Source organism: Mesoplodon mirus, assembly GCF_964341445.2.
Source record: "Mesoplodon mirus genome assembly, chromosome: 13".
In the NCBI taxonomy this organism is placed as follows: domain Eukaryota; kingdom Metazoa; phylum Chordata; class Mammalia; order Artiodactyla; family Ziphiidae; genus Mesoplodon; species Mesoplodon mirus.
Window position 1 is genome coordinate 69,045,518 of NC_138989.1, and position 13,058 is coordinate 69,058,575.

General features: G+C 38.9%; 1 protein-coding gene across 1 annotated transcript in view; it reads left to right on the forward strand.

Moving 5' to 3' along the window:
• The window catches only part of DCC (DCC netrin 1 receptor), a gene marked incomplete at its 5' end in the record, with an annotated part of 1,195,962 nt that overhangs the window by 785,238 nt on the left and 397,666 nt on the right, over positions 1-13,058 (forward strand). The window contains one exon of the mRNA XM_082640204.1: positions 8,342-8,498. Within this exon, the coding sequence (XP_082496330.1) occupies positions 8,342-8,498 (157 nt within the window). The remainder of the gene's footprint in view (positions 1-8,341; positions 8,499-13,058) is intronic.

Genomic DNA, 13,058 nt, shown 5'->3' on the forward strand with positions numbered 1-13,058 from the left:
CATCCAGTATCACACAGAGAGTAAGTCAGTGTGCCCTGTTTGACTCCAGTAAGCCCTTAGACTCTCACTCTCAGATCTGCCTCTTGAGGTAGAGATTTATAGATCTTTCTAGTGTAAATTTCACTCCTAAGATTATTGAGCCTTCCTGTGCATGACAGTCTATGTTTTAGCTTAATGTAGAAAATGCTCATGTTTATTGAGGTGGTAAAATAGTCACAGCAGGGGCTGGTGCCATTTGTTTTCCTCTTTATTTTTAGGCTGTCTTTAACTGAACTCACAGTACTTTATGTGCATCATCTGCTATATTTTGTGTCTTCGTGGTCATATTGAAGAAGAGGGATGTTCACGCAACATTTTGACACTGGGAAAAATTCAGAGACAGAAGCCATTATAATGAGGTCATGTAATCAGTAGTGACCCTGGCACAGAATTCCACTGTTTTCAGCCTCCCATAATCAATAGTGACTCTAATTCCAAACTTTTTCCATATCATGTTTTCTTTAAACCCAGCTCTCACCCCTGAACTAGATAGTTAGGCTGCCATTGGGTTCCAAATTCTGTCTCAGGTTTGGATGAGTCACTTTCAAAAGAAAAAAGGGAAAAAAGAGAGAAATAAAAAAGTAGAAAAAAGAAGAGACAGAGATGGAAGTTATTGTTGCTTCCTAACATGATAAAACCTTAGTAGTAGCAACCTTAGTGCTTAACCCATCTGCACCCTAGAAACTCATTGCCCAGCTACTAACTCATGGAGAATATAGGCTGTCTCCTAATTGCAATCCCAGGATTCTTACTTTACTTCAGAAAAAAATATGTCATCCATCATACCTCTTACTTGATGCTGATGAACATGTGAATACAGGCCAAGCACATATTTTGCTTTAGCTAGAGTAGCAACCAGGAATCAAACTTAAAATACATACCTCTGTTATGGTGGATGAACACCTGTATCTTATATTTCAGAATTTCACATGCCTTATGTTATATTTTGAATTATTGGATAATTTTACCCACCATAATTCAAATTGATATGGGTCTTTAGGCAAATCAACATATTGAATGATTAAAAAAAATCTAACAAGACTTTTTAAAAGATCCATCTTTTCTGTAGGAATTAATATTGTTCTATTTAGAGTGACCAAGGAGAATACTGGCATTTGATGCACATCCACAATTTAAGATTATCTAATGTGTTTTTATTACTTAATCAATCATCTCTGGTAGTTATTCCTTTTGCTCGCCTACTTAATAGATTTGAAGAATGAATGCTGGGTTCAGGCCAATAAGCCTCTTTTATGGTTTACAGTTTTACTATTATTTTCCTCACTGCAGTATATTAAAAAAGAGAAAGGATGAGCTTACATGAGTAAGCACTCAGCTGTGGTTGCAAATTCTCCATGCTCACCATCTTACTTCCCAGAGAGGGGACTGTAATAGAATTGGTCTGTCTGTCTCTCTCAGCTGTATATAGGCTTAGAAGGACACATTCAAAAAGAAACAGGGATCTAAGGAAACATCATTCATACACATTCTCTGCCCCCTGTTGTTTTATGGTGGCTTTATAGCAGTGATATAATGTTCTGCTTGTATAAACTTAATTGAAATAAGTAATAATTTAACTTTGCTTTATATCCTCCTTTATTCATTTTATTTTTATTTCCTTTTAATTTGTTTTGGTAGCTATAAAATTCAAGGGTGAATAGCTAGGGGTTAGAGTCAAGTGTACGGCACACAGATGCTCAATAAATCTCCACATCTTGCCAGTGCCCCCAACCTTCAGTCTCCTCACACTCATTCTCATCCTGTCCGTAGGAGACATGGCATTGGTAAACCTGTCAGTCTGAAATTATGACTCTCAAAGACACTTCAGAACATTGAAAGCAGCCCATCCTGGCAATGAGCATTTCCACGGCTATACTTACACAGTACCCTTAAATAAATAATTTAGAAATCTATTTTAAATCCCATGGACTGGGGCTTCCCTGGTGGCTCAGTGGTTAAGAATCTGCCTGCCAATGCAGGGGACATGGGTTTGAGCCCTGGTCCAGAAAGATCCCACATGCCATCGAGCAACTAAGCCCATGCGCCACAACTACTGAGCCTGTGCTCTAGAGCCTGCGAGCCACAACTACTGAGCCCATGCGCCACAACTACTGAAGCCCACGCACCTAGAGCCCGTGCTCCGCAATGGGAAGCCACTGCAAGGAGAAGCCCACACACTGCAACGAAGAGTAGCCCCTGCTCAATGCAACTAGAGAAAGCCCGTGTGCAACTACGAAGACCCAACAGAGCCAAAAATAAATAAATAAAATAAATAAATGTTAAATCCCATGGACCGAGTTGGAAGTTTGCCATTAGTAGAACTCATTGAATCATCAAATTGGAGGGTTTTTTTTTCTTTTGTCACTTGTTATTCTGAAACAGTAAAAGCAGTTGTTAAAAGTACCTACGCTACTAAAGAGAGTAGCTTAAACCTTTAGTTCTTCTTACGTAATTTGCAATTATCTTCAACTTACTTTTTCTTGAATTTCTTACTGGAAGAATTCAGTTATTTGACAACAACAACAAAAGAAATTAAAATGCTCTAGCACTGAGTCAATTCTTTTTTTTCCTTAACACAGACTGTCAGCTATTTTACATTGGTAGTGTCTTATTACCAAAGGAAATTGCATAGAAAAGCACTGCTTCTTAAAGCCTGCCATGTTGATTTGTGGCTTTAGAGGTATCTGATTTGTGTTCTTTAGATGTTCTCCATGGCTGGAGAAGAGAATTGCATGGCAGTCGGGACAAAGCACCATATGGTTGGGTTGAGGTGAATGATCATAAAGGCACATGAGAGATGGGAGGGGGGAGGTGTCACTTGTCAGTCTTTATCCCTAGAGGAAGCTCTGGTGACAGGGGAATGATTGAAATGGCACTTTTGGGGTCCCTGGGCATGGAGAAGGGATAAACAATGCCTAGGAATTCAGTGACATAAACTCAAGGCAAAGGATGGAAGAAAAGGGAGCTGGGAATTGGGTAGAAGTGTAGCTCTCCTGCAGTTGGTGAAACATGCCAGGGAGAGACATTGATGGGAGAGATGATCAAAGATGGCCTCGTAAAGCCCTGGAATAGTGACAGATGGAAAGGCTACAGTGATTAGTAAGAAAGTACAGAGAAGGAAAGAAGACCTGAAATGAAGTAAACTCTTGTAGGAGGAGACATGTGCGATGATAAAAAGGGGAAACAAAAGATGAAATTTTCTCTGCTACCTGTTAAGGGAAATAGGCACAGAGATGGAGGGACCAAGTCCTGGCCTTGGATATAGGAAGCACTCTTATCCCCAGCTCACTTGACCTATCAGAGCCCAAATCCTTCTTAAAGCCTTTCCAGTAGGGTGTCTAGATTTCCAGCCTGACAACTTGACATTGGGCCAGCAAAAACAGACTTTTTGCTCACTGGATCTAAAGATAGAGAAATAAAAAATACCATTTACTGAGTACAGATCATACACTAGGGAGTGTGAGCAGCGCTTAAAGTCCATCTCTCGTCATCACTCAACCCTGCATGTTAAAGATTTTGGATCAGTTTTTAAACATGGAAAATAATCTTCAAAGAAGCTAAATAACTTCTCAAGTCCCATAGTCACAGAGTGTCAGAGCAGGGATCCAACATCATGTCTATTTAATTGAAGTTTTCTAGTCAAAACCATTTGTTTACATAACTGATGGATTAACCACCTCCACAAACTGCTTGTGACTCTTGCTCCATTTTGGATAAACTCTTTAAAAGGTATTTCCCTAAATAAAGTGAAAATAAAGAAAGCATTAAAAGCATACAACATATGCATTTACATATATACAATGTACAGATTGTAAACACATTCATTCACACGTGTGATGGTTGACCAGTTCTCCAGATATTATTTTTTCTTCTCATTTTGTCTTTTGAAAAGACTGTAAACTCTGAGAGATGTAGTTATCTCTGCTAAAATGATAATACTTTCCAGAATTTGTTTTCCTTCTTATCTCTTTGTGTGGCCATAGGTAATTTTTCTTAGCATACTACCTTAGCCTGGCAATTCTCTTTGATGTGTGGTCCTGAGATAAGCATCAGACTTCTTATAACAGATCCCCAGGTCAGGGCTGCACAGGTCAGGCCAAACCAGTTTTCCAGGCTTCTTTTCTGCTTCTTAATGAAAGTGTTATTGCTCTTAGAAATATTTCTATATGAATGCATGTTTTACATTGTTTGTTACATAGTTGGATTTCGGAAACATTTTCCCCTATTTGATCCAAAATGAAGTATTCTTACCACTAGCCTGCATTCCCTGGAAACCGCCCTCTGAGTTCAGTGTTTCACTCCACTTTGTAATTTATTAGCAGGGTGATAATGATTAGCATAACCAGCTTGCAGTGATAGCTCAGTCCTCTTCCAGTACCTAATCTCAAATACCCATTTTTCATGGTGGCAAAATGAAATTTTCTAATCAACGTCTAAACATCATCATTTCACAAGTTTGCAAAGCCTTTCATTTAGCTAACAACTGCAAGAATGCATTGGATGCCTAAGATGTGACTAAATACAGTGCACTAGATTTCGGGAGTAAACTGTGGTGAACGGTTTAGACTTGGTACCTACTCTTACCAAGCATATCCTTTGGGATAGGATACAAAAAAAGTGACTAGACCACAACAGTGCAGTGTAGGATGTGTCCTGAGGGGATGCTTATTCTTCTGGTGTGAAAGCTTAGCAGAGGCACCTAAGCCAGGATGGGGATCAGTGAGGTAACTCCTAGGCTGAACTCAAGAAGCCCAGGTCAGAGCAGCAAAGCAGTTGGAGGGAGGAATTCCATCCAGCTCAGGTTCAGCACACGGAAGTAGCAGAGGTAAAAGCATGAGGTTCTCATGGAACCCAGCAAGTTCAGCTTGGAGAGCTGAGAGGTAGCAAGGAACCAGGCCTGCAACTGAAGCCTTTCGAAACTCCTCAAGGCTAGCTTCCCAACCCCAGAGACCTTCAACTGGATCCTTTATCAGGCTTAACGCTGCCCGAGACAACTGAGACAGTAGACTGGGATGGGAGGAGCCATGTTGGAGGTGGGAGGAGATAGGTCCTTGAGGGTGAAGCAGGGGCAGGGAGAATTCCCGAGCTGGCCTTCCTCCCTGGAACTGGGAAATGGATTGAAACAGGCCTTCACACCTTGCCTTACATGTCCTCATCCATCCATGAATATTGAATGGATTAATTATTGGTTACATGCATTGATTTACCAAAGAAAATGCATACATGTATGATCCAACTCCATAGCACTCTTACTATAGATAGTTTATAAAATGATGAATTAAATAGGTTTCTGGGAACAGAATAGAAATGGTTTAGTTAGAAAGTGTGTTCTGATTTCTAAACAACCATCCTGCCAAAACACTTAGAATGGAACACATTTGTAAGTAAGAGACTGTCTCAAACTTTGTAATTGTCTTACATGCATATACCTTATGGCTTCAAATTAGTTCCAGGCTCTCCCAAGACAAAATTCATGGTTTAAAAATAATTCTTCACTTCAAGAATAACCATAGGAGATTATAGACATTCAATAAATAATGGTTATTTGTTTTTAGATACTAATCCAGTAAGTTTTTTCATGTAAATATTTAGGTTTAATGAGATATGGTACAGTTCATTCATTGCTCTCATACTAACCAAAATTGACAAATCACTATTTTTTTAGTCCACATTTCTTAGATTTATTAAAATTCAAAGTACACTAGCTCAAAAGCCATGATTCTTTGAATTTTGAAAATAATGTGGAACTTTAGAAAAAAAATGTTAGTCTTTGTCATTTTCAACCATATACAGCCAAGCTTTTTTCGGTAAGCTTGTGAAGTTACTTTGTGAACTATAAAAACTCCAAACTACAATTGAAATGTTATCTACTTCTCCATTTAGACAATTAAAAGCTAGAGTTTGGTGTCAAAGGAATAACAACAAGAAAAAAGTCCAAAAGGAAAAGACATAGATGTTTGGCCTTAGCACAGTTAGATGATCCTATCATTTCACTAATGTTCTCTATTTATATTTTATTTTTATCAAATCTGCCATCTAATAAAAAGATGCAATAAATAAAGCATCTGACTGATCTGGTGGCTACATTTATAGTATTTTAGTTCTATAAAATAAAAATAGAACTATAGCATTTTAGTTATATAAAAAATAGACATGGGGAGTAACAGGGTTGGTTGTATGATGTTTAATGCAAATTAAATATTTTTGTGTTTTTATGAATATGTCTTATCATCTTTCATATGTTTCACAGGAATTGGAGGTCAGGCATTGTTAATAAGCTAAGAGAAAAATTAATGTCCATAAACACTGTGTATTAAAAATCCAACAGAAAGAAAGCATCTCTGGTATCTAGAGGGAATGTAGCTTTACAGAAAAATTAACCCAATATTGTAATTGTTATCAATGATGTTGCAATGACATCACAAAAATGTTATTATTATTGGTTTTGAGTTTCAAAACTATCTGTTCTTTGGATTTACATTATCTTGAGAAATCACCTCCTTTTCCGGATGTTGCTATGATAAAATATTTTTAAAAGAAAAACCAAAAAACTATGTTATACTGTGGCAAATTCGCCTCCTCTTCTCCATGACAATAGATGAAGAAGCTGTAACCATGACAACAGTAATGGGCCCGGGAGATTAGGGCCAGACTGGAGATTAGGCCTCCAAGAGCAAAGAAAAGAAGTCCTGATTGGTTCTTTATTGAGACCTTATGTGATGACAAGTTACCGTTGAGAGGAAGCATGAAGGATTAGTAAGAACAAAATGATTTCTCTTGTATAAAGTAAGAAGCCATTCCTTTGTTAAAAACGTGTCCCTTCCTTTTCATATAACGACTGTTGAAATTGAGGTAAGGAGTCCATGATTAATTCTCTCCTGAGCTTTGTCTGATAAATCGAGTCCAGACTAGCTCTGTGAGAAGATACTTCGGAAGCTTGGAGCAAAAAGTATCTGTGTGGACCCCCATCACCCTCCTTGTTGGCAGCCCCTGAATGGGTGGAGAAACCAACTCATTTTTGATGTGGTACCATGTATAAGCAGAGTGCTCTTGGCGGAAAAGTATCTGAAAGCTTCTTTCCTGTTCTTTGAAAACTTATCTAACTTCTTGAAAATTCTCAAAAGATTTTTCCAAGCCATCATTGTTCACATTTTGTTTTTAAAAAATCTTTTGTTAAAAAAAAAAAAAATTGAAAGGATCCCATTTTCTTTAGAGTGGTGAGACGTATAGGTATTACATTTTTGAGAAAACATGCTATCTGTGATTTTAACCTGGATTCATTGATAAAGGGGGTGTTTGCTATTTTTGAAGTGATAAATTTACAGGCATGAGAATGTTTGGTCAAATGGTATGAATACTTTTCATTTTAAAGTATTTTGCCAAATTGACTTCTAAAAAAGATTGTACTCTTACAAACTTCAGCTGATAGCATGAAGGTTCTATACCCTAGCCGATGTTTTATATGAATGTCTTTAGAGTCGTGCTACTTTGACAGATTTTTTTTTTAAGATTTTTAAAATTTATTTATTTATTTTTGGCTGTGTTGGGTCTTCATTGCTGCATGTGGGCTTTCTCTCGTTGTGCTGAGAGGGGGCTACTCTTCGTTGCTGTGCACTGGCCTCTCATTGCGGTGGCTTCTCTTGTTGCGGACCATGGGCTCTAGGTGGGTGGGCTTCAGTAATTGCAGCATGTGGGCTCAGTAGTTGTGGCTCGCAGGCTCTAGAGCACAGGCTCAGTAGTTGTGGCACACGGGTTTAGTTGCTCTGCGGTATCCGGGATCTTCCCAGACCAGGAATCAAACCCGTGTCCCCTGCATTGGCAGGCAGATTCTTATCCACTACACCACCAGGGAAGTCCCCTTTTTTTTTTTTAATTGAAGTATAGTTGGTTTACAATGTTGTATTAGTTTCAGGTGTACAGCAAACTGATTCAGATATATATATATATATATATATATATATATATATATATATATATATATATTCTTTTTCAGATTCTTTTCTCATATAGATTATTACAAAATATTGAGTATAGTTCTGCATGCTATACAGTAGGTCCTTGTTGGTTATCTATTTTATGTATAGTAGGGGTGGAGGAGGGATAAATTAGGAGTTTGGGATTAACATATACACTCTAATACCTTTGATTCCACTTACTGTTTCTTTTCTTTCTCCGTTGTTCCTTCCTTTAGAATCTATGGGAAGGTACCATTCTATGTTTGCTAACGGGTCTTCTTTGCCTTCCTGTGCATTTCTTACCCATGTCCCAACACCTCTGACAGCCTCCTCTCCTTCCTCCTTAGCTATCCCGAGCTCCAGCATCCTCCCTTCTGCTCCCAGAGACGTGGTCCCTGTCCTGGTTTCCAGTCGGTTTGTCCGTCTCAGCTGGCGCCCACCCGCAGAAGCAAAAGGGAACATTCAAACCTTCACGGTTTTTTACTCCAGAGAAGGTGACAACAGGTAGGTACTACCAGTGAAATTCAGCCTAATCCACCAGGTCTTTAAATGTAGATTGTGGCGTGATGGCAGCGGGAGGTCTTGAGCAGGAACTTCGGAGACTGTGGGAAATCTCTCCTCTGTGCCCTTCACTTATTACTCAGTGGAGATAACATGTCTCTGTTGCCTGTGTGGGGCTTTTTTAAGGCAGGATTGTGTGCAGAATCAAATTCAATCATTTATAGAAAACTTCCTTGAAAAAAAGACAAGCATGTAAATATATGATATCAGGTTTTTTTGTTTGTTTTTTAAATTTCCTTGAGTTTCCAAGTGGTAAGCAGAGAACAGAATTGGGCTGTGTATTGATAGAACCAAGTGCGGGAGAACCAGTGTGGCAGGGTGCAGTCTCAGCTCTGTCACTGACATCATGCGATCTCAAGAAAATGACAGAACTTCTCTAAACCTTACTTCACCCTTTAATAAAGAGGAAATAATAGTACTTACCTTGAAGGTTTTCGTTAGGATTAAATTAGGTTGCATTTACAAAGGTCATTTAAGAGTATCTAGTATTTGCTAAAAGTTCTTAATATCATTATTGTCTAGGTAAAAGTGAACTGTATGCGTCTCGTTTCAAGATTACAATCTACTGTTGTTTCTGGTTTTGGGGGGTTTTTCTCATCATTTTTTCTTTAAGATGTTTCACAGTTTTAAGGCTTTGAAGTTTGATTTGTAAGTCTATGATAGATACTGGTTCGTTCCAATCTATAAGAATAAATTGTATGACACCCCCATTTAATTAAATGTATTACACTTATTTTATATCCTCTATTTGATCACTCTCATATCTGCAGTCTTTGTGTTTCTGCTGACTCTTCCTCATGGGGGCTGACTTCTTCCCATGTTTGAGTGATTCTTGATTGTTAAATCTAGTCCTTAGAAATTTATCTGAGGGAATTTTTGAGGCCAAGGTTTAAAGTACATTCTCAGGGGAGGATTTCCTTTACCAAAACGAGACCACATTAAACCAAATTTTCGCTAAAGTATATTTGGTCCATACAGGTCTCATACTGATATTTTATTAGTTATCAGAAAATCCATTAAGTGTGATAACATTTGTTTCTCTGCCATTTTTAACATATCAACTTAAATAAGTAAATGCAGACTTGTGGTAAGCAATTTTTAGAGACGTTTTTGTTGTTGTTCCAACTAAGCTAAGACTGAGACTGGCATGTATTCACCAATTCTCTCATGAGGCTAATTTCACTTTCAGTTCATCCACTGAAGTTTGGTGTTTCAGGATCCTGGCTGTATGCAGGATCCTGGCTGTATGCTGTCAGACGTTATACCCAACTTTACCTGCAGATTTGTTTCCTGTTCTCTTCTCCTGTTAGTTTCTAAAGCTACTAGCTCTAGACTTCTCGAGAGGCAAATACTCTCAGTTAAACATCGGCACCGCAAGTCAGCTTTCCCACTATGATAATTCTCTTACTTTGCTGCCAGCAAATTCCTGGATAATTTTTTTTTAATAAAAGAGATTTTGAATAATTTTGTCAGCATTTTAGGTGTGCTGTAACAGAAGGGTTTTCCACATACTATCTAGTTTGCCACACTGCTTGAAATGGAATTTTGTAATATTTATCAAATGCCCATGTGATTGGTATCATTATTATATATTGTTAATTATCGGCATTTGAACTAGTATATTTGAATATAAGCATGTTCAATGTTTGGAAATTTTTATTTAAGATTAAAGCATAAAGCCACTCTGTAAACATCTCACTTAGAAGGAATCAGAAAGCTAGGAAGCTTTCTTAATGGACCTTCCCATTCTATTTTTTAAGCATTTTGCAAGTTTCTCTCCTCATCAACTTTTGGGTTTTTTTTATATTGCCAATTAAGGGTGATAAAAGAGATCAGCATGTAAAAGCTGAATTTGCTTTAGAGAAACAATATATTGCTAAATCCCAAGATTATGTAGAGAAGAACACCTATTTTCAAATGTACTCAGCAGACCTACCTATGCCTCTCACATGGGGAGGGAACAGCATCATTATGTTCTTCAGTAGATGAGGACTTTGATAGGGCAACTAGGATCTTTACAAAATAGCTGTCTGTTGACTTGGCTGAGTTCCAAATTTCACATATTTTCTTCCATTTTAAACCTCCTCTTATATACAACCAGTCTAAAGTGGACATCCAGTGGTACACAGGGGTTCCTGGGATGTGGCAGCTTCTTCTTTCATCCTTTCTTTATTTTAATATTGTTTATTTTATTTTATTTTATTTTATTATTTATTTTTGGCTGTGTTGGGTCTTTGTTGCTGCGTGTGGGCTTTCTCTACTTGCAGCGAGCAGGGGCTACTCTAAATTATTGCAGTGTGCAGGGTTCTCATTGCAGTGGCTTCTCTTGTGGAGCATGGGCTCTAGGCGTGTGGGCCTCAGTAGTTGCAGCAGTCGGGCCCAGTAGTTATGGCTCACAGGCTCTAGAGCACAGGTTCAGTAGTTGTGGTGCACGGGCTTAGTTGCTCCGCACATGTGGGACCTTCCCAGACCAGGGCTTGAACCCGTGTCTCTTACATTGGCAAGCAGATTCTTAACCACTGCGCTACCAGGGAAGTCCCCTTCTTTCATCCTTGAATGAGGACAGCATTCATTTTCTGTAAAGTTTTCCAGCCAAAGGAAATATGACCTGTTTTATGCATCTCCATATATGGAATATTTGGTGGGGGTGATAATGGTGGCATGGGGGAAGTAGAGAGGGAGAAGGAGAAAGAAAGGGAGAGAGTGAAGGAGAGAGAGAGACACAGAGAAAGGACAAATCTGGTGGGACCTAGTTTTTGACAAGGCTGAGCTCACACTGATCCTGACCATCACTCTTCGTTCTTCTGGAGAAGAAGAGACTAGATGGAATGGCTGTCACAAGCCTTCCAGTGCCTTTGAGAACAATGGGGACGGGGAGCGGGGGAGAGCCAGGATTCAAGTGTGAGGCTTCTAGTCTCTCAAACCTGTGAGTGCTTTAAACACATAATGACCTGGAGGAACCCTTCAGGATTTGAAAGGCACAGTACAGTTTGGGCTGGCTGGAGTGATATTTAGCTCAAAATGCTGCAGTGTGATGATCGGATGGCACATTGCAACTTCTCTCATGCTGCATCTCAAAAAGCTTTTCTTTCCAGTTCACAGCAGCAAAGTATATCTTTAAGTTTCTATTTTCTTTTACAATTTGACCTGCCTTTAAAATGAAAGGAAAGAAATATACATATGTTCCCTAAGATCATTCATTACCTGAAGAAGCAGGCATTTGTTTTAGTGGAATCTCTGCCACTGTTTAACTCTTGTGTCCTTATGAGAAGTCTCGTAAGATCTTTGCATGCAGCTGTGAAAACAGGTAAGAATTCTTGCCCCCTTGTCTTCATGTATCCACATGGAGTTCCTGGAGGCACCTTAAATTCACCCTGCCCAAAACCATACTCACTGTCTCCTCCTTAAATATCTTTTTTTTTACATTTCTTGGTTTATGTTAGTACCTTCCATCCTGTTGACCAAGCAGCAAACCCCAGGTCATATTTTATTCCTCCCTGAATCTTAGCACTGCCATTAGTCATCAGGTCCTGGCAGATCTACCTTGGCCATGGCTCAGCCATGGCCCCTGTATTCTGTCATCTCCACCATCACTTACCTGATCTCTGACAATAGCTTCTCACCCTCTAATCCATCCTCCTCACTGTCTCGAGCTATCTTCTTTTTTTTTAAGTCCCCTTTTTAAAAACAATTATTATTTATTTAATTTATTTTTGGCTGCATCGGGTCTTAGTTGCAGCACGCGGACTCTCTAGTTGAGGTGTGCGAGCTCAGTAGTTGTGGTGCGTGGGCTTAGTTAGTTGCCCTGCAGCATGTGGAATCCTAGTTCCCTGACCAGGGATCGAACCCATGTCCCCTGCATTGGAAGGCGGATTCTTTACCACTGGACCACCAGGGAAGTTCCTCGAGCTATCTTTTTGAACTACAGTTTGGATCACTGACTTCACTGCTTAAAAATGTGAAAGTGTTTCAACTTTAAATGTGATAAAATTTCTGTGTAAAGACATGCACACAATAACTACCAAACTCCCTTGAATGGAAGTCTATCTCCAATCTATATATAGGTAGAGTGTGATTCCTATAACCTATGAAGATTAAAAATATACCACTTGGGCTTCCCTGGTGGCGCAGTGGTTGGGAGTCTGCCTGCAGATGCAGGGGACACGGGTTTGTGCCCCGGTCTGAGAAGATCCCACATGCCGCGGATCGGCTGGGCCCGTGAACCATGGCCGCTGAGCCTGTGCGTCCGGAGCCTGTGCTCCCGTTTTATATTTATATATATATTTATATATATATATATATATATATATATATATATATATATATATATATATATATATATATATATATACCACTTAAGTCCAAGTGGCTGGGTTTGGAAATGGTACTACTATTTTATCAGACATGTGAGTTTTGTGTATTTAATTATGTAAAAACCAGGAAGAACATCTCTCTGCTGTGGTGGACAAAGGGAAGATGAATGCTACCTGTCAGAATTGCTGT